The sequence below is a fragment of the Lolium rigidum genome, chromosome 7, assembly GCF_022539505.1.
Source record: "Lolium rigidum isolate FL_2022 chromosome 7, APGP_CSIRO_Lrig_0.1, whole genome shotgun sequence".
In the NCBI taxonomy this organism is placed as follows: Eukaryota; Viridiplantae; Streptophyta; class Magnoliopsida; order Poales; family Poaceae; genus Lolium; species Lolium rigidum.
In genome coordinates, this window is record NC_061514.1 from 131,911,954 (window position 1) to 131,933,799 (window position 21,846).

At 45.2% G+C, this 21,846-nt stretch overlaps 3 protein-coding genes across 3 annotated transcripts; 2 read left to right on the top strand and 1 right to left on the bottom strand.

Moving 5' to 3' along the window:
- Positions 1–7,135: 7,135 nt before the first annotated feature.
- Positions 7,136–10,133, top strand: LOC124674018. The gene is made up of 10 exons (XM_047210056.1): positions 7,136–7,483; positions 7,572–7,610; positions 7,877–8,000; positions 8,084–8,145; positions 8,378–8,445; positions 8,624–8,673; positions 8,881–8,950; positions 9,137–9,257; positions 9,327–9,443; positions 9,640–10,133. Exons 1-10 carry the CDS (start codon positions 7,217–7,219, stop codon positions 9,733–9,735), a joined length of 1,014 nt encoding a protein of 337 aa, XP_047066012.1. The 5' UTR covers positions 7,136–7,216; the 3' UTR covers positions 9,736–10,133.
- A 115-nt stretch (positions 10,134–10,248) lies between these two features.
- LOC124674019 (GTP-binding protein YPTM1) lies at positions 10,249–12,581 on the top strand. The gene is made up of 8 exons (XM_047210058.1): positions 10,249–10,909; positions 11,053–11,125; positions 11,238–11,285; positions 11,399–11,446; positions 11,577–11,648; positions 11,741–11,896; positions 12,109–12,212; positions 12,290–12,581. The coding sequence occupies exons 1-8, from the start codon at positions 10,896–10,898 to the stop codon at positions 12,396–12,398; spliced, it is 624 nt and encodes a 207-aa protein (XP_047066014.1). The 5' UTR covers positions 10,249–10,895; the 3' UTR covers positions 12,399–12,581.
- A 162-nt stretch (positions 12,582–12,743) lies between these two features.
- LOC124679025 (MADS-box transcription factor 26-like) lies at positions 12,744–15,031 on the bottom strand. The gene is made up of 7 exons (XM_047214857.1): positions 14,850–15,031; positions 14,674–14,755; positions 14,359–14,420; positions 13,886–13,988; positions 13,762–13,803; positions 13,605–13,646; positions 12,744–13,011 (listed from the first exon to the last, which is right to left on the bottom strand). The coding sequence occupies exons 1-7, from the start codon at positions 15,029–15,031 to the stop codon at positions 12,916–12,918; spliced, it is 609 nt and encodes a 202-aa protein (XP_047070813.1). The 3' UTR covers positions 12,744–12,915.
- Between the last annotated feature and the right edge of the window lie 6,815 nt (positions 15,032–21,846).

The following is a 21,846-nucleotide window of genomic DNA, read 5'->3' on the forward strand; positions in this document are numbered from 1 at the left end:
ACTCTAAAAAAATCAATAAAGTCAACATATCTGGATTTAATATTTAAATTTGAGTACATAAGTAATTAGCTTACTTGATTGATGAACAACCTCCATGTTGGAGGCCACAACAACTGCATTCCGTCAGATACTCGCGTAGTAAGACAGTAATAAACCAAATGGGTTGTACTACAAGCTATTCCATATGCAATTCAGAAAGCAATATTAGATGTACCTTAATTTGATGTAGAACCGCAGCCTCGAGGAGCAGTTGGACTTGGCAGGTGGTGGCGGCGTCCTTGCGAAGGGCAAGTAGTCGTCGACGGCCGGGCTGAGAGGGTCCACACTGGTGGCGGCGGCGAGGGTCCGGCGTTCGGCGCTGTAGGTGATGGACGACGTCGGTCTGAGTGACGGTGCTTCGGCGTTTTTTGATGTGGCGACGGTTCCCGCTGGTAGAGGAGGCGACGGGTCGCGCTGGAGGCGGCGCTCGGCGTTGTAGGTGAGGGAGGAGGAGGACGTCGGGCCGAGCGACGGTGCGGCGGCGTGATTAGGGATTGCTTACGACCGGGCGTCATTAGAGTTGTCAGCCCAGGATGTTGCACGATTATTTTTTTAGCGTTAGATGTGGATCTGATGGTCGGGATCTATTGTATTTGATTCAGTGGTGGGGAGTTGTCAGCCTGGGCTGTTTTAGCGCTAATTATGGTGAAGATTTGGAGCGTTAGATGTCCATCTGATGGTCCTGTTCTGTTGGTTGTGCCCCCTCTGTGCTTTTTTATATTGGTATGGCGGGGAGTTGTCAGCCTGGGCTGTTTTAGCGCTAATTATGGTGAAGATTTGGAGCGTTAGATGTCCATCTGATGGCCCTGTTCTGTTGGTTCTGCCCCCTCTGTGCTTTTTTATATTGGTATAGATTACTTCCGGCATACTACATATATATAGTTGATCAATAACCGTTCCTGCAATGTATATGTTGTTGATCATGCCTGCCTTTGGCCAAACTCGAATTACCACATCAGCAAGGCCGCATGGATTGAGAATATCTTTAACCACTGAGGGACCAATGACTCTAGCAACGGCCTTCCATTTTCATGTTCCATACCTGCAAACGTGTACACCTTATTACTTTCATGGGTTTTGTCTTCCGGATAATTTCCTGGCTAGTTCTCAAAGGATCATATCCTCGCTTATGTCTCCAATGCTCCCAATTTGCTTGCAAGTTAGAAAACAAAGTAAGAGAAAAAGAAGTGTGACCGAGTGAATGTATAACAGGGAAAGAGGAAGAGAATAGCTACCTTCAGAACAGCCAACCAGCAGTTTGCCAAGACGAACCTCTGGTATGTAAGCACCCACATGAAAGTATCAGATAAAGCAACAGAGAAGAAGCATCTCAAACAGCACGATAATACAAACAAAAGTCAGGAAGCAGAAAACTAAACGTTAAGCCATGAGGTAGCATGTCAATGCAGCTACTGCTCTTGATTCAGCAGCAACACGCTGACAACAAAAAGGCACATTATTCCTATTAAAGGTAAATCTTGAGTACAGTAATATAATACAATGCATACAAAAATAATAAGTTCCAACAAAATAAGATAATTCCTGAAACAGAACACTGTCAAATTAATCCAACAGAACAATTTACTTACAGTATATGAATATGATTTTAACCGTTACGATACATATAATATTAGAATTCCCCTTTTAGGCGCTCATAGCAGCAGACATACGAAAGGATACGACATGTGACACTTAATAATTTATTGGATCCCCTGGAAAAACAGATCAACGCCAGAAGCTAGAATACCAAGAGATTCATGCATTGATCGAAGATGTGATGTTTCATTGGTAGTCATTTTACCAAACAGAAAATAATTAGGTTTGTAGAAATAGAGCAAGAATTTTCCTTACGTGCATTATACCTTCCATACTGATCTGATGGTTGACCCGAGCGCGAAGCTCGGATATTTACATGACTAACCATGTTTTTCCATGAAAGGCGTTCTCCAAGTTTCACAGGGAATTTTTTATCACTTCAAAATATGCTATGTCATTCTTTAATAATGAGGAAGGACGATCAGGTGTTGATGCAAACACCTGAATTTGGTCTCATTAGAAAATTGCTAACAATATTACCAAGATTATCTGGACAGGTGGGTAAAATCTGCACTCACGAGTCGATTAGTGTACATCTGAAATATAAAAAAATGCATGAAGGAGAGAAGAAGGTATTACTTGCAAGTTATATGAATATGCACATAAATATAAGGCATGACAGAGTTATGTGAATCTGAAGGCTAACAACAAACACACTAAGGGGCCAAACATGGAAAATGGAAAACGGAAAAGCAATGCATCACACAGGGAGTTGTTTTGCCAGTGCCATACTTACTTACACACTCTCCTAATAGAGGATCTAGTGGCACAATCTGCATCCTTACATACAATACTATTCAACACTACCGATAAGGTGGAACACAATCTTTTGGATTGGGTGAAACAAAAAATAACCAACTAAAACCAATTTCGTGTACGATGTAAACCCAAGTTCTGGTTCAAAAACAAATGAGTAAGAGGGACCAACAATGGGTCCTATTACCATTAGCACCAGACTGTAGTCATCAGGTTTCACAAGGAGTGAAGTTATACTGTTGCACATACATGTTTTGTGGTTCCTAAATTGCCATTAAGAAAATAATTAATTACACCTATAGCAGATTAGAGTTAATTAATTTTATTTTTAAAATGTTGAGACTCACCATATGCGATTCAGTTTCACAAGAGATTGATGAACATATTAGTGACAACTGATCAGTTTCTTTGAGGCTATGCCCTCTATGTTTATGTAGAGTAGCAAGTAAAGACTCAAAGAAGGCTAACAAATTACGCATCAAATATTCTTGGTGAAATGTAGCAGTCTGCAGGGGACACTATAGGATGCTTGGATACAGTAGTAGGTGGACTCTTCCCCTGTACCTTCTACTTATGGCGTGGAGATTCTGAGCCTTGTCCAAGAAAATTGTATTAAGATACAGAAACACAACTGTATTTGCAACGACGAACCTTCTGGCAAATCATTTTCAGAAACTTTAATACTAATCTCATATGGTATCAGTCCTGAGAACACATGATACCCATGAAACCTGAAGGAGCATCCATGGCTCTTGTCTCTTCGTCATTTATCTAATGCACAATACAGAGACAACGCTTGCTCCGCAATGTCAGCTCTCCACATTTGCAAGGTAAAATTTGTTAGATTTAGATATACTCATCCGCCCACTCATAAGGAACCTGCAGAAATAAGAAGTGCACACATGGTAAGGCAAGGAAGAAAACACAATGTAGTTGAACCAAAAACACAATCAGATCAACTAAATGATGGACCAACAAAAGCAGATCAAGTGAAAATCTCCAAAGGAACAGAAAGAGCAAACCTCCAGGATGAGCTGATCGCGGGCCACCGCTGCCTCTGCCAATTCAAAGCAAGTCGAACCTTGTTTCTCACGATGGGAGAGTCACCAAAAGCTTTGGACCTGGAGGATCCACTGTTCCACACCCCAGAAAAAAGAGATGCAGTTGCTCAAGCTCGATCACCACCATCACCATCCAGGTCAGCGCACGACCACCTCCTGCACAGCAACCCCACTGATTTCACAGCATCGTCGGACAAAACGCTGGCGCCGCTGCAGCACCGTCGCCAGCGACTGGAAACCCCAGATGAGAACTCCAGCAAGGCGGCGACCGAGAGATACCGCCGTCCCACAAGAACGGCGAGAAAATCCTAACCCCGCCAACCGCCAGTAAGGCAGTAATCAACGTCGGCGGTTCGTCCATCTCATCCTAGCGAACATAGTCGAGGGGAAGGGAACCTCATCAGAACAACTAGCTGACGGAGCACCGCCATTGGTAAGACCTAGCCCTAACATATTTACAGGCTGGACCCGGGACACAGGGATCCCACTCCCCACCACCGGCCGCCGGAGCGGCAAGTAGAGAGAAGGCGAATGGACAGACTCGCACGGAGCGATCGGCGGTGGAAAGTGCTCCTGCCTTTTCGCTTTCCACGGGGAAGAGAAGAGAAAATCTAGAAATTTCTGATATGAACACGCAAAGTTTATGAGTAAAGTCTGAAATAAACCTTGAAGTTATAGTCAATATCGGAATCAAACCCCAAACTGCTAATCCCGTAAATCAGCACCCTGAACTTAGTGTTCCCGGTCAAGTTTTGCATTTAGGCAGTGGCCGGGGCTTACCATCTCTTTCTCACTGACATCACGGCCCATATGTCATATGCATCATCTTCACCAACCATCTCTTTTCCACCTTTCCCCTATCCAAATTAGAGCACGCACCGGCCCTTCTTCTCCCTGCATAGACGATGCCCTCCCATCCCTCCTCGGTGCCCTTGCTTTCCTCCCCGGTGTTCTCCCCTCCTCCTCTTACTCTCCTCCCTCCCCAGAGTTTCCTTCCCCGCGGTGCCCCCTCAAAATCGTGCAGCCTAGACTACGGACGCACGGCGTGGAGCTCGACAGCGAGACCTGCAGCGTAGCGCACGACCTTGAGCTCGACGGCGGTTCCCGCAGAGCGGCGCACTCCCTGTAGCTCGCTCTATTATCCTTTTCGGGCTGGCCGTTCGGGTCCGCCGGGGTTGACGATCGGGGGCGGCGGGTCGTGGGAGCTGCGGAGACGGCGGTCTTCGCACGCGCCAGAGGAGGCGAAGACACAGAGATAGGCGAGAAAGTGGCGTGCCAAGGTGGGCGAGCCAATGGTTGCTGGTGGCTGCCGAGGCGGCCATTTCGACACGCGTCGGAAGAGGAAAAGAGGGGGAGCTAGGCGAGTAGGAGTGTAGGACGAGGCCGATGGGCAGCATCCCGAGCTGCTCGATCGCTGGTTGGAACGCCACCGCCACCGACCAACCCCGCCGCCGCCAGACCCGCCACCGTAGCGTGGAACATCCACTGCGAAATCGCCCTCTCCTCTTCCTCTCTTACATCACCCTTCTCCATGGCGGCGGCGGCATCGGCGGCCTTGCTGGCGTGCGATCCTTGCTGCAGGGCCATAGTTGCTGCTATGCGCGTGCTAGCGTGTGTTTGGACGCAGATGGAAGCAGATAGTTGTTCTCAAAAAAAGAAGAAGATGGAAGCAGATAGTGCATTATGAATAATACTCAGTGGGAGGGTAGGGGCAGCTGCAAGCAGAGGAGGTGTGCGACGGTGCGAGGACGATGAAGAGGAAGGGCGGATTCCATGTTCGGATTTGTTGACTCAGCGATCCCGGCGTTGACTTCTACTACGTCAGCAAACCCCAGGTAGAAACGAGCTTTGTGAAGTAAAGACTGGGAATACTAAGTTTAGGGTGCTGAATTCAGGGATCGGAAGTTCACGGTTCAATCTCAACACCCTCTATGACTTCAGGGTTTTTTTCAGACTTTACTCAAAGTTTATCCGAGAAGCCAGAAGAGGACACGTACGTTACGGTGAAAATAACGTGGCAGAACGTCAAATACTCACCGCTTTAAAACCGCAAAAACGTGATTACCGGCAAGCAATCAAAGCCATCCAAAGGAAGGCATCATCGCATCCGGTAACCGGTAACTTCATACGGAAGAAAAGGAAAATGCAAAACAACCGATTGTACTAATTTAACATTGCAGTAAAGATGGAAAGCACGTGTCGGGTAAGAATTGGACGAACGAAGAGATAAATAGGCCGTCTACAGTGGCCAAATCAATCTGAGATGTGGTAAATTGATTACCTTTTTATATAGGGTATAATATATATATTCCTTATGGTAGTCCACAAGCTTGTGGGTTACCCGATTTTGAGCTTGTGGATGATAGCTTATGGATAGGCTCCACTATGTATATGAAAATTCTTAAGGTGCACTTTTTTGCTTGTGGACACTCTTATGGACTACATAGTAGATGCCCTTACAATGAAGAAAAAATTCCAAAGAACTAGAATCTTCAAAAGACCCTATGAAATTCCAATGAACGAAAAGAATCTCTCACAATACACTTTTTTTTGGTGATTTTATAAAATATATTACCTCCGCCCAAAATATAAGCCTTTTTAGGTAGCTAAACTAGCTTTCTAAGAAAACTTATATTTCGAAGCGAAGGTAATATTATAGTACTCTAGTACAAATTAATGGTCAATGTTATGTTTGGAAGACTCGTATTAGTACCCAAAACGATTTTTTTAGAGCAGGACCAGATCGCATGGGGTATTTACAAACGGTAGGAAATTCATGGTCCATTATTGGGAGAAGCTGAAGGAGGCGATGAAGTGGAGGGTTGGCTATGCGGCCTACCAAGAAGAAAACAAGAATGGCACATCCACGGTGGTCGTCGACGGCGAAGACGACGCATCTGGGCAGAATGCCCTTCCACCTCGTCCACGGAGCCAAAAGTCTAGTAAGGCAGATTTTGCTCGTGAGGCATCGGCCCTTGCGTTGAGCCAAGCCTTGCAGAAGATCATGGTCAATTCTCAACTTGGCTAGGCGAGAAGGGACGAGAAGAGGCGCCTGAAAAATGAGGCCTCTACTACCATCTACCTCAACCTCGCTAAAGAGGCCATTCAGGTCCAAAGGATGGATGTCGATGCCAAAAGGGCAGACGTCGAAGCCAAAAAGATGGACGCTGAGGTCAGAAGGCTTGACACCGAGGCCAAGATTCGGGCAGAGGACACGAGGATCATGCTGGCCGACTTGGCCAGCATGGACGGCGACACCAGGGCTTGGTTCCTGAAGAAGCACGCTGAAATCCGCGTGCGTGACGCCTGACCAGTCGCGCCAATATCAAGCACCATGGTCTCCTTATGGACTACATTTGCTGATCATGGCTATATTGTGCCCGTTTGACCTATATTTTATGCCGGTACCATGTGCAAGACTTATGTTTGACCTAATTTGAGCCACTCTAGCCGCTGTTTGGAAGTCATATTTTGATGAAATTTACTTGTTTGTGGTTTTTTGGGAAATTTTAAAAAAATGTCTAGGCAGACAGAATGTGTCGGCCCGCTAGGATACCCTCGGCGCAAACGGTCTGTTTACCATTTTCACGTCCACGGGACGACGCAAGCTGACTGCCACTTTTGGCGTCCGAGTCGGCCCGTTGGACCCTCAGGCGTCAGCCGAGTTACACGCTCACAGCCACCACACGCCGCCGGTGACGCCCAGCCGAACTCCCGCAGCTCGCCCCCGCGGCCGCATCTCAGGCCAACCAAGCTCCCTCGTCATGCTGCCCCTCGCGCGCCCCGCCCACCATCCCCTTCCCCACCTCCGCCCTGCAGCTCGACCCCCGCCTCCCGGGCGCTGCTCTCCTTCTGCTCGAGCAGCTCGACCTCGCCTTCTCCGCCGCCGCTCGTCCTACGCCCTCGCACTCGCCCGAGCGCAACCTCCGAGGGCGGAAGCTGGCGAGACCGAGACCAGCACCGCCGCCGCTACCACCACCGCCAGCAGCAGCGTCCTGTCGTTCCTCTGCCCGCTCCTCAAGTTCTTCGGGGTAACTGATTGCCGCGCGCATACTGAAGATGTTTTTGTTTGGGCGGCTGATTTGCTAAAATGCGTGGTTTCTGTGAACTGACACGCAGGGCGGGGATCCTTCTCAGAAACGGAATGACATCGTCGAGGTAATCCTTGTTCAACTTTCGATACTCTGGACTGATTGGTGCTCGCAAAATCCTACATCAACTTCGGCTAGAACCTACTACTTTACTGCTTCTGCTCTGTGTATTTAGTATTTACTGCTGCTGATAGTGTAGTTGTGCAGAAGTTCCTCGTGCTGTATATTCTGCTGGCCCTCCAGACATACAAGCGTTGCATGTTCAGGTTTCTCAGTGTTTTCCTTCCACCTGCCTGGCAATGACTGTATGTTATTTCTTCTATTGTTTGCCAGGTTGCCACATCTTCTCTATCAAGTTTAGCTAGGCTACCGTGGGGATCAAGTGTGGCAGCTAGTAGTGGAGAAAACGTTAGCCCAACAACAACAACTGCTCCAACTCTGCAACTATATGAGTTTGGTAACTTTTTCTGGTTGGTTCTACCTTGCAAATCCGGAATTTGGAGAATGTACTTATCAGATGCTTTCATATCTTTCCAACAGAGGCATGCCCCTTCTGTAGGCGAGTTCGGGAGGCCATGACTGAACTTGATCTCTCTGCAGAGGTGTTCCACCATCTCTTATAGCACCTCTTCGGTTCTGCTACCATATTAGGAGATTAATATGCTATCAACACACATAGTGTTGCATTATAGTCTTTGTTTGTGGGGCTTGTATAGCTCTGAGGCAATGTATGTCAACGAGAAAGTGTTTTTTCTTCTGGGCTACCGATTTGTTCCTGTAATTTGGTAGTTTTGTTGGTAATGATTTTACCTCCATTTTTTTAAATAAATGCAGGTTTATCCTTGTCCCAAAGGATCACTGAGGCATAGAGATGTGGTCAGGAACATTGGAGGGAAGGAGCAGTATGTCTCCATCAATTCCATATTTAATTATAGATTCAGTTGAACAGAAATGCAGATTGGAAAGTACATAAGTTCTCCATTCATGGTTGACATTTTTGGCATTACTATGGCATCTTTTTCTTGTCATGTTTTCCTTGCGGTCACTGAACCTGGTTATCTTCTTTACTTTCTTATATAGGTTTCCACTTCTTGTTGATGCAAGTACTGGAGTTACAATGTATGAAAGTGGTACGAGCCCTTGTTCCGTTTATCTTTCTTTTGGGTGGTGGTGGCAGTCGATATTTCTTTCAGATTTCTCTTTGGAACTCTTTGTTTGTGGGCATGGAAACAGTGAATTCCATAATCATGTTTAAGAGGATGTGCTTCCTGTTTGCATAATTTAGTAATAACCGGCTACTAAATCAATAGGTACTTATACTTGCCTTGAATATGCAGGAGATATTGTGAAGTACCTGTTCAAACAGTATGGTCAAGGAAAAAGCCCTTCTTTTGGACTCCTTGAGAGGTATCCAGCTTTGCTTATTCGGATAACTTATGTCTTTGCATGTTCTATGATGTTTTGATGTTGGAATGGCATTCCGTGGAAACACCCCTCTGATGCCTGAGGGCTGAAACTAGTTTTCTGGACTAATGTTAGACAAATTTCCTTTCATCATATGCTATTCTCAAGCCACTTCCATACTTTCTGCAGTACAATTTTTACAGGATGGGTACCTACGCTTCTCCGAGCTGGAAGAGGTATGACAATGTGGAGCAAAGCTGGTGCAGTACCTGCAGAAAAGCTGGAACTCTTTTCGTTCGAGAACAATACCGTAGGAACTCTCCTCCATTGATGCACTTGCTAGTCGATTATGTTTTCTTCTCATATTTGGGGGATTCAGTATGCTAGGTTTGTCCGCGAGGCTCTCTGTGAATTGGAGCTTCCTTATGTTCTCCAGAACGTCGGAGAGGGGTCCTCGAAGATGGATTCGCTATTGAGCATAGCAGGTGCAAAACAGGTATAGTGGAGCATATGCTTCATTTTGAAACAGCACTTAAAAAAAACTTACAACATGCCACTAAATTATTTTTATGCTTACTATTCTTGTTCTTGCAATTAAACCTCTGTGCCTGCAAGTTCTTTTAGCTTTGCACTTCAGCATCCTCCCTCCCAAGATAACTTCTAATGCACTTGATATTGTCTGGGTATTTCAGGTACCATACCTGGTTGATCCAAACACTGGGTTCCAGTCGGGTGACCATAAGAAGATACTATCCTACTTATTTCAACAGTACTCTATTAGTAGCTAGCTTCTCTCTCAAATGTTGGAAAACCACAAGCATTCTCAGACACACTATTTTACCACGTAGGAAGGGGGAAATACTAATGGGAACATGGATTCATATGATCCTGTTTCTAGAATTTAGCAAAACAAAAAAAATGTATCTTTTAAGCTTTCAAAAAAAAAATCAATCCATGGAAAAATGGGATATAGGCATGCCCATGTGAATTTTGGTGCAAACATATGGGCATTTCATTAACTGCGGAAAAAAGATATCATATGTTTTTACCAGAAAATGTTCTTTTTTTTGCGAGTAAGTTATGTAAGTTGTATATATTGTGAAGTTACTTATTTTGTGATTTATGCATATGTTGCAAATGATGATATTTTTTTTACCAAAATTTACCTGGATAAGTTTCTGCCTTATCTATGAATTTTTTTTCCTTCTTCGCCACATCTTATAGATTTGAATTTTGTAATAAACTTATAAAACAATGGCTTCCAATTTCTCTCTCTATTTGGCATGTGTTCTGCTGTTGTGTGAATCTTGGCCATGAAATGTCAGTGGATTGTGGTTCTTTCCGCTTAGAATTCTCACCATTTTCATTTGGCTATGAAACGCAATGGTGGTTGCACAGGCGCACACCCAAAGCAGAGTAGCTTTTGGTCACACAACCAAACAAGACGAGCGGCACATGAAACTGCAGCCGTCCAACTCCAATACGGCAACACATCATGCCATCGCCATTGTCCGTATCTTATGGTTGCAATGCTTTTTTGTGTTCTTTACGTGACGCTATATGACTCCGGCTGCAGCCCACCTAAAAGAACTTTTCCGGACTGAAGAAAAAGCTATATTGATAGTACCAGGAGAGTGCTACCTGCTACGTAACAAAGGAAGGCGCCCGTGATGAATCCTTTGTCTCGTCGTCAATCATAAAGAAAGTGTGGAGTCAATCAGAGTCATGTGCGAGGAGGGTGGAGGGAACAGTCGCAACGTCATGACCCTGCCTGGGATTCGATGAGAGAAAACAAAAAACTAATGCTCAGGGAGATCAGTTTGCTTAGTTTATACTGCACTGCAGAGCCACCTTTTCTTTTCTATTTGAGAAGCCTCTTCTCCTAGAGGCATCACCAAATCTCCCTCGATTCTTCCTGCTCCGTTCTTGGCCCTGGGGAGGAGGAACCATGGGCAACGAATTGTAAGTTTCTTCCCTCCGTTTCATCCGCAGCTGGTTTTTCTGATCTTACGTTCGTACATGATATATCCCATTGCCTGGTTGTTCTACTCTGATGCACTGAACAACGTTGTTCTTATTTGTTAATTCGTCCTGGGTGGGTTCAGCGACTACCTGTTCAAGCTCCTCCTCATCGGCGACTCCTCGGTCGGCAAGTCCTGCTTCCTCCTCCGTTTCGCCGTGAGTTTAATCGCCAATGTGGCTTGATTGATCGTGCCCACCTCTCTTTCTGTTCCACATCAGAACATAATCGTGCATATGGGTCCTGTTGTGATTCTTTGTGTCCATCCAGGATGATGCGTATGTGGACAGCTACATCAGCACCATCGGCGTTGACTTTGTGAGTTGGCTTCCTCATCTTGCGATGTTCATTTCACATCCTGCATTTTGCTTAATTGGTCTTTCATCCTTCACTGACTTGATACCTGTATTTCCTGGTTCACTTCTATGCAGAAAATCCGCACATTAGAGATGGAAGGGAAGACCATAAAATTGCAGATTGTGAGTGGTTCATTGGTCTACTTTTGCACATGAAATTCCTGCTTCACAAACATACAGAGTATAAAGCAGAAACTGTGATAGTACTCGCTATGCAATCTGATATTACTACATGTTTGCAAATGTATAACAGTGGGACACGGCAGGACAGGAGCGGTTCAGAACCATCACGAGCAGCTACTACCGCGGAGCTCATGGGATCATTGTCAGTGTTATCTCCACATGTATTTCTACAGTTTTGAGTTTTGATCCACAGTTCAGTCAGTAAACATTTTGGTTGCTTTGAGCTGTCTCCAGATCGTCTACGACATCACGGACATGGAGAGCTTCAACAATGTCAAGCAATGGCTGAGCGAGATCGACAAGTATGCCAATGACAGCGTGCGCAAGCTTCTTGTTGGCAACAAGTGTGATCTGGCTGAGAGCAGGGTCGTCGACACTGCGGTAGCACAGGTCATATTTCCAACTAGACGTATTTTAGAAATAAAGAACCATTCCAATTACATTTGGGATAGCTTACATAACAAGTTCGGAACACGGTAATCCTTTCATGTTCATGCCCGAAAATAAACTGATTCCTGTGAAATTACTTTGTTTCCGAATAGGCCTTTATGTTGAATTGTTGCATTTTTGATAATCTAAATGTGCAACTTAAACCAGTGCAGGCCTACGCTGACGAGATAGGCATTCCTTTCCTAGAAACAAGTGCTAAAGAGTCCATCAATGTCGAGGAGGCGTTCTTGGCAATGTCTGCAGCAATCAAGAAGAGGTACTGAAAATGAACTGATCAGATACTTTTTTGCATAATATATTCATGCTGATGAAACTTGTGTGTCTGGTTTGCAGCAAAGCTGGCAGCCAACTTGAGAGGCAAGTCTCCAATCTGGTCCAGATGAAAGGCCAGCCAATTCAGCAGCTGCAGCAAAAGCAGAAGAGCAGTTGCTGTTCAACATGATGGCGCAACTATCTTCCAGGAATCAGGATGAACAAGGCATTTGCTAAATGTGTAACTCTGCCTTCCTTGCCTTTTTTATTACTTAGTAGTCGCAGGTTGTATCAGTAAGTGATTTTAGATGTTCATGTGGATCTTTCAGCGTAGCAACATGTGTCAAAATTAAAATTTTATGGTTTCGATCTACTGAACACAACATTCTGTGTGCTATACCATATAACCATAGATTTTACATATGCAAAAGCATGCACAGATACAGATGGCCGGGGGTCTCCATTTCGAAAAAAAAAAAGATGGCCGGAGGTCTCAACCTCCTTTTCGAAAGAAAAAAAGCAGACGGCCAGGGGATTTGCCTCCTTTTTGGGAAAAAAAGTACATATACAGATGATGATTTCTTCCTTTGCACAACATGGAGTTTGCAGTCGCAAGGTTAGGAGGGTTCCATCCACGGTAGCCTCTTGACGAACCCAAGTCATAAGTTCATAGCTGACGTGATAACTTGATAGGTCGGCTGTTTCGGCTAGAAGTAGTGCCCACTCTCCATGGTTCGCTGGAAGGGGAATTGTGGTGTCACCATGTTGCTGCCGGTTTCCAGAATCCCACTCTGCTGAATTATCTGGACATACAAGATCAAGACATTATGATATTTGATGATCTCTCTAAACAAATAAATATGTTATGGAATACTATGTTAGGTTAAGAAATGACATATGAAGATGAGACAGATAACCTTCCTCCCTCCCTTAGTTTCAGAAGATAAAAAATAGCTTCCACCACATTTTATAGAAGAAGAAAAGAAGTCCCTCTAGCTGCAACTTGAAGACCAGCATGGAGGGATGCAGGTTTTGCTGGTGGAAGCTTGTCACGCTTGTTTTTAAGAAACTGATCTGTTCCACTTTATAAGTGCTTTATTTTCCATCAGGTGATTCACTCTAGTGCGCATCTCTTACATCATGGCTAAACAAAAGAACTATGATGGGTCAATTGCCAGACTCAATTGCAGTGGCTTTGGCTGATTCTTTCTTTTTAGCGTGCTATGGTCGAATCGTAATCTTGAAATTAGCCCTAAAATTAAAATGTAACCTTATCCTCTCAAACAGTGCAGTTTCTTTAAAATGATATTACTCCCTCTGATCCACAATAAGTTGTACTAAATCATCGACACTTATTATGGATCGGAGGGACTATTAAATGTGATGATTAGAATACCCTTTCTTGAAGTATATCATTTGTAGCCTTCAGTATGCCTTCCTGCCAAACAGATAGACACAAAAAATACTGGTAAACGGAATTGCTCTCTTCATCTGTCTACATGTAGGCTCAAAAGGCACATTAGAGGAATAATAAAATTCTGTGCAGAGCTAACCTTATTCTTGAGCACCTCAATCTCCCTAGACATGATCTGCATCTGCTCAGCAGAAAGGAACAGCATATTAAAAGTAATCATTTCTAAAATTCTTGGTTCGTGCAGACAAGGACATAAAGCTTACCTTTGTAGAGCGAGTGTTGTGTACCCAATTTTCAAGATAGCTTTCCAAGGCTTGCAGCTCATGAAGATTCATGTGGTCCATATCATTCGCTCCGTACATGTACCTGCATGGATGTGCTAATCTATATTAATCAATCTCGTCCTTATTGTTGAATGTTACTTCTATGCTGCACCTCCATAATATTTTGGAATATTTTTAACAGATTATTATCAATTAAATATGTCCCATCAGCATTCGCAAAAAAGGACCATCAGACTATAACCTTTTTTTTTATAAACACCGCTTTAGAAATTAACAATTGGAAGCCAACAAAGTAATTGTGTACCACGCAGTGGAAATTCCCGTTTTAATGGACTCTTCTGAACACAAGGGTAATAAGTCGTTATGGTAGTATGAGTTCAACAAGTTTCATCAGTTGTTCACATAGAAGACGTTAAATTACTTCAGCGTATACAAGTAACGCAGCTGATTACCTTAAGCCTTTTTGAAGTAAGTCGATGTCTTGCCTTAAGAGTAGTACCTCTTGTTGTATTATCTGCAACGAGAAAATAATGCCAACACTCAATACTAGTAGAAGTAACTATTCATATTATCTCGTTGTCAAATATAGTAACTCAAAATTCCTGCGCATAGTATTGTTTTGTGAGTCAGCGGTGAACAAATCCGCAAACTGTGAGCTGAATATTAAACGTCCTTGCATAATTTCATGCAAATACTACATCTTCCAATGCATAGCTTTGCGATGTTATTTGATATTATGAGATAATCATGTGATATCTGCTGCTGACCTGAGGTTTGTTCTGCTTGCTACTTTCACCTTGTTCTTTTGTGTTGTTACCCTTGTACCTCTCAATTAAGCCTTGCATGTTCCTGATACATCTCAGCCATAAAACATATGGAAAATTTAAACAACGATATTAACAAGAGTTGGGTCTGGATCACTTAACAAGAGAGAGGTACAGACCCGTTGGTGGCCAACTCATAAATCTTGCCATGGGGAGAGAAGACGATGACACCGATATCAGCATCGCATAAAACAGATAGCTCATTAGCCTTCTTGAGGAGGCTCATACGGCGCTTGCAGAAGGTGACTTGCCTGTGCACTGGATTTTCTATCCTTCTCATCTGAACCTTACCGCGGGCCATTACTATTCTTCGGTATTTCTTCTAGCTTGTGCACACAACCTCCCCACTAGTTTGGACTAGCTTCTGAGATTGCTGCAACTATGGATCTTCCTCTCGCACTTGAGGCAAATGGTGACTTGGACCTGCAATGGAGGTTAGCGTTTTATTGTGGCTCCTGAGCACAAGGAATAATTTTTTCGATAAAAAGAATATATTAATATCGAGATATACCAACTACACATAGTTTCTACAACAACGCGATACCCTAATAGCAGTACAGATGCACACAACCAAAGAAATAAAAAAATAAAACTAAGAAATAAAAAGTCTCGCTACGGCATTTCATCTCTAGCAGCAACATTATATCACCACCTAGACAACACCTGAACTCCAGGCTCTCGAAAACGACGCTTCCAAGAAAGGAACAGAGTACGTCCGATCAAAAGATCTTAGGTTTTCATCCTGAAGATAGTCCCCACTCTTAGAACAATACCTTGAATATGGCTATTATCAGGCACACCCAATTAAGACGAGACCTTAGATTTTCATCTTAAAAGGTAAGAATCTGAACTCACCCGTGTTATCGCTCCACTTGCATACTGCTACGAAATCCAGAACACCAAGCAAGTTCCTCGAGCCTCGAACCTCCATTGCTAGTCCTCCAATCCAGCCTTCATGATATTTTTCGCCTTTGATTTCACCATGGATAAGAATGTCATCAGATAGCAACACATAACAGAGCTTCGCGCCGCTCCCTCTAGAATCAAACGGTCGGAATAAAAACATGGGGGCATAACGTGCACTGTTACATTCGTCGGCGGAGCCTTCCGAAACTCAACACTTCGGCTAGATCAAGAAGGACCGGACTCATGAAGGTCTCCACTAAGTTGAGTCTCCACCTTCACACAAGAGGAATGCTAGGACAACCACCTTTATTGTAAACCGCACTAGCAGCCCCGACGCCACCGATCGGCGGCCGAGGAGGAGACGAACCGACAAAAAAACGGAACAGAGAGCGCCCGACCACTAGACACAGAGCAGATCATCGGCACGTAGAGGCATGACCTAGAGCCCTACTCCTCCGCCACGAGCGCATGCACAGATGGCGCCGCCCCATTGCGCCCCCAAACCACCGCCCTCCGCACATAGGACTGGCCGCCTGGTGCGCCTCTCCTTCCGCCAATCTTTGATGGCCGGGCGCTGCCACCACCGCCGGCACCGGCGGCGGCAACAACCGGGTCAACAGGCGAAGGAGGTCGCGACGGCTAGGGTTTGGAGCCTCCGGAGTCACCAGCGCGGACAACCCGGGAAGAAAGCATTTCGTCAGATAATTGGTAGGCCAGTCCTTTGCAGACTGCAAATGGTTAAGCAAATATCATTGTTCTGATTCAGAGAGTAGCTCAGATAGCTACTTTGTACAAGGGTATAGCCATATAGGTTATAAATAAAATTGTTCAAAGTGTATGAAATTCCTTAATAAATAAAATCCATGTTGCTTGTACTGTCTGATCCTAGATAATTAAGTGATCCATGATTACGCTGAAGTGAGGAATATGTCTCATGTAAAGGTATTTACACCTTACATTGTAAAGAATTTGTTCTAGTTTGAAATGTCAGACTAACATTTTAAACTCTAGTATTCTACTATTTCCTTTCTTGTATGCTCATCTTCACTATTCCGCCATCTGACTAAATAATGATACAATTCAGAATGACAATGACGTATTTCACAATCCTCTGAAGATTTCAAAAGGAGAAGGCGCACTGTAGAATTCTAAGTTGTCAAGCCAGTACTACATGATGTACAGTTCGAATTTCGAAAAAAATACCTACTTTGCTTTTGTAGACTTGGTTTCCATGACTCGTCATTTGTACAAATCCAACAATAACCAAAAGGGTTAGTATTGGCACCACCGTTCTTATCCGCAAGTTTATTAGGAACACATGAAAATAATGTCCAATAAAAAAAAGGTACCTCCTGAGTAGCTTGTCACTGTTTACTAGTTGTACAGTTGCGTTTGCGTTCCGTTGTTCAGTTCATGATATTTCCTTAGTTCACCTGATAGACACAAAACATGTCACCCGTGTCCTGGAACTGGAAAATAGCACAATACCTTATTTTGGTAGACCAAAAACATGTCATGGCCGTGTCCCCAAATTGGAAAAGACGAACAAGAATAAAGGAAGGGCTTTGCAGAAGGCACAAATGCACAATAGCAAATTTGTGCATGTACAACTGAACCAAAATGGGCGTGGTGACTAGTACGTCATGTAGGCTAATAATGATGGAAGTTCACCAGGACCACCCCTTTCATGAACACTTTAAAATGTCCTTAGATTCACATTCCAGACCAGTTGTGTTCAGGTATTGTCGAAGTCAAGGTGACCAGCACAGTTGTCACACAACGCAATACATATTGTCATCTCAATCATTCATCGAATCCCCGGATGTCCGATGAAAGTTTCTCATTCAGCAACTTTGATAATGATATGCTAGTTGAGCTTGCAACCATGTACCACTGTGTTGCTGTCCTCGTCAGCTTGATTATGCTACGTTTCATTCCTACGGCAACCGTAGAGGTCATCTTCCTCGGGGCATTCGTCTTCCAAGCTTAGATGCAACTTAATGGTATGATATTATCTTATCAAAATACAGCTCTATTTTGTTGTTCTTCTTCTTTATAGTCATTTTGTTGTTGTACTTGATGAAATATGCAAATTGAATCTGTTTGGACCTCTTTTGTTGAATACATTTTCTCTTTTCTGTCAAAAAAAAATTTAGAGCTTAGTTTCGACCCCCCTCATTTCAATTTCTGGCTCCGCCACTGAATGAAACCAATAACTTTCGATAAGAATTTTTTTTGCAAATTCTTTCGTTAAGAATTTAGAGCATCTCCAGTCGCGTCCTCCAAAGCGACCCCAAACGGCGCCGAATCGAGCATTTGGGACGCGTTTTCTTCGTATCGCGTTTGGGGACGTCGCTCCCCAGTCGAGTCTCCCAAACACGACTCCCAAACTTGTTTTCACATTAAAATACTTTTTTTATTCTCATTTCAATAAAGAGGAGGAACATTACACAAACTAATACATAATTAGGAACATGGTTTTTCACAAACTAATACATAGTTTGCAACATGGTTTCCACAAAACTAATACATAGTTAAAACACTGCAAAATGAGGAAACCTAACTAGTGTTGGCATCACATATTTCGTATGTTTGCTTGCAAGAAAGAACACTCTTAGTCATCTAAACTGGAAAATTCAGCTGGTAATGATAACCCTGTTGGTCCTTTGCAAAGAGAACATACAGAAACCTCCGTAACCATTTTCGCTGCGAAGAAAGAACACTCGGCGTGTTCAATTGTCCTCCTATTCATCGTCGTGTGGTAGCGTCGGCGGCAAGAAGTGTCGTCGAACACCTTCACGCTCATATCCGCGTCGCCTAGGTACGAGAATGTGAGCACGCATCCAGCTTGGAGTTCATGGTTGCGCTCGGACTTTTCTCAGTCGTTGTGGAGGTACATCTTGCCGCACTCATTGAAGAGCACGTCCACCGGCAGCAGCCGCATCCAGCCTCCCGCAGATGCAGCGTGGCCGGCTCGTTGCCGGCGACGAACTCGGCAAACTTTTCCAGCAGCCTCTGGATGTCGAGTTGGTCGCTATTCAGGATGACGATGAACTCGAACAACACTTGGTGCTCTTGCTGCAGATACGGCGATGAAGACGACGACGTCGCAGGCGATGACGACCGTGCAACTCTTGGTGCTCCAGCACAGCCGTGGCCACGACCACGGCCGTGACCTTGGCCTCTGCCTCTACCTCTACCAGCCATGGCCCTCGGCTTTTGAGATGGTGGCGGCTAGGGTTGGGGAGAGATGCACTAGGTTTGTGTGTGAGGGACGATGCGAGAACGCCCTTTTTCGACTTGATTCATCATTAGAGCATCTCCACCGGCGACCTGGATAGCGGCCCCAATAGCATTTAGGGATTGGCATCGAAAATAGGCTCGCACTGGCGCGCCCCAAAAAGCGCTGGCGCTTTTTCGAGCCCAATAGCAGCGCCGGCAACCCCGTGCCGGCCCCTTCACGAAGGGCGCGAATCGGGCACGCCGGCTCCTGGCGACACGGCGGTTTTCGCGGGTGGGGGTGCCTTGTCAGCGAGAGGATGCGATGGTTCGCATCGGAAATGGCGCGAAAAGGTTGGTCGTCGGCGTTAATGGCCTCCCGCGCGGAAAACGAAGCGGCGACGAGGGCGGCGACTGGCCACGCGACGTCCACCCACCTTCCCCACGCGCCTTCAATGCGCATCCGCCGCCTCCCTTAAAACCTCACCGGCGCGCACTTCTCTTCTTCCCCGTCTTCCAACCCTAGCCACCATTGTCGCAGACGCCGCGCAATCAACCACCTCTCCCACGCACCCCACCGACGCGATGGCGCATAACGACGAGGCCGCCGGCAGCGGCGACGGTGTGCTCCGCTCGCTGCAACTTACCTACGACGACGCAGATGTAATGTACTGGCAGCGCATCCCCGTGCCAGTACACTACAAGCTTCCGCACGGGTGGCACGTCTCCAACGCCGGCTTCGCCGTGCCACCGCCGCCACCGACATGACCAGAGATGCGCGCCATCATCAACGATCGGCGGAAGCGTATGACGCCGGCGAAGAGGAACCTGCCGGTGAGCGCGCTCAATAACCCTGTGTAAGGGTATATTGCCCCTATGTGTGATTTTGGTAATTAGTGACAACCCCTATGGACTAATGTTTTCATTGAGTTTATATGAAGGAATATTCCATAGGTACTACTTGTATTCCATGTGTTGGATTCAAGTATGGATTTCATGAAGATAAAGATATACCTTGTGTATTGGCATCAAGATCATCGATTTGAAGATATATATGTGATATGATCAAGAAGAAGAAATGAACATGGAGTTCCTATGTGGAACTCAATATTAGCCATGTTCTATCTTATGTGATAAGCAATGAATGATCAAGATCTTGAGAGCTTGATTCCAAGTGAAGAATTCTTTATACACCTCAAGATAGTATGATAGAGCATGAGAAGATACAAGGTTGACCAATACAAAGAGTGAAGAATAGATTCAAGTTTGGTCAACACATGAAGCATGAAGAATGTGCCACGTGAAGTCACATGGTATCTTTCCATAGGCATGCATCAAAAAATGAGATCTCATATAGCCCATGAGAGGATGACATCAAGTGATGATCGTCATCAAGGTTGAGTTGGGCAAGTTCAAGTTGAGCATCTCGAGAGGATCATATGGTTGAAGCTTGCCGTCCATTTGGTGATAATGGACATGTGAAGATGTGCATCAATGGAGCTTTCCCATCATAGTGTATGGGGGAGCATTTTTGAGTCTTCACGAAGCGACAATGATCAAGTGAGGCATTCCGGCTTGAGTGGAGCTTGAAGAGTTATCATCAAGATCAAGCGGGGTGCGCAAGGAAAAGGTATGGACTTGATAGGTTTTCCTTTTACCGGTCTCAATGTGGTTGATGGGAGACCGGATTATAGGATAGATAGCCGCACTATCAAGAGGGGCTTTCGGTTGGGTAACTTGATCACATCATCTTAGGGAGCTCAATCCTTTGCATACTTTGCATATCCGTATTGCTTCTTCGTGTTTCTCTGTGAGAGGCTCTCGATCTTGTTGCTAGCTTTACAACAAGCCCAAGTTCATCGAAAACGGAATTCGTATGACTCTTCTATGACGTTTTCGAGGTTGGGTGATTTTACCGGTTATTCATGATATAAGGTTCTACCTTTTATATTCATGATAAAATCCCCTCCTACAGATTCTTATGATTTACACTTTCCATAGTATAGCATTTGTTGTTATCTTTCTACCAAAATTGGTTTCATGCGATTCGGAGTTCGAGAGCATTAGTTATTACGGAAATTAGATCTGTCTAAAAGAAAAAGGGAAAAGACTTAAAAAAGGGCCCTGTGAATTCCGGCCTGCAGCCCGGCCGACTGGGCCTACCACCGGGCCTGCTCGATTCCCGCCGGCTGGTGGGCTTATGGCAACCGGGCCATGTACTGTAAGCCATCCGGCCGGGGTCCGGCCTAGGATCCGGCGGCCGCCGGCCTGCCCGGCTTGGGCCCCGGTGGACCGGCCTCCTTTTTCTGCTCAGCCTTGGGGCCTGCTGGGCGACCAGCCTGCTCAGCCCGGCCTGTGCCCCGGCTGGGCCGGCCTGTGCGCCGGCCTTCTCGGCGCCAGGTCCGGTCTGCCAGTTGGGCTGGCCGGTTGGGCTGGCCGGCTGGGCCGATTTCTGTGCAGTTTTGTTGACTTGTCTCCCCAACGGTTATTTTCCCCTTTAGCTATAAAAAGAATTCTTCCACCTTGAGCTGAACTAGTTCTTTCTCTCCTACTGCTCCATTGTTGCTATTTGAAGAACTTGCTTCCCCTCTTGATTCCTCCTATGATTCTTGCCCATTCTTGAGGATTTGAGAGAGGAGATCTAGATCTACAATCCCCACCAATCCGTCTCTCCTCTAAGTGAGGGGAAACCTTTGGATCTAGATCTTGAAGTCATTTGTTGATTTCCTCTTTGTTCTTCCTCTCTAATCTCATCCTAGCATTTGTTGCTTTGGTGGGATTTTGAGTGTGAAGGATTTGAACACCTCTAGTGTTCTTGCTTTGCATCATTGCATAGCGTTGAGCTCTTCATACGCGTGAAGCACACGTCCGTTGGGAACCCCAAGAGGAAGGTGTGATGCGTACAGCAGCAAGTTTTCCCTCAGTAAGAAACAAGGTTATCGAACCAGTAGGAGTCAAGGATCACGTGAAGGTCGTTGGTGACGGAGTGTA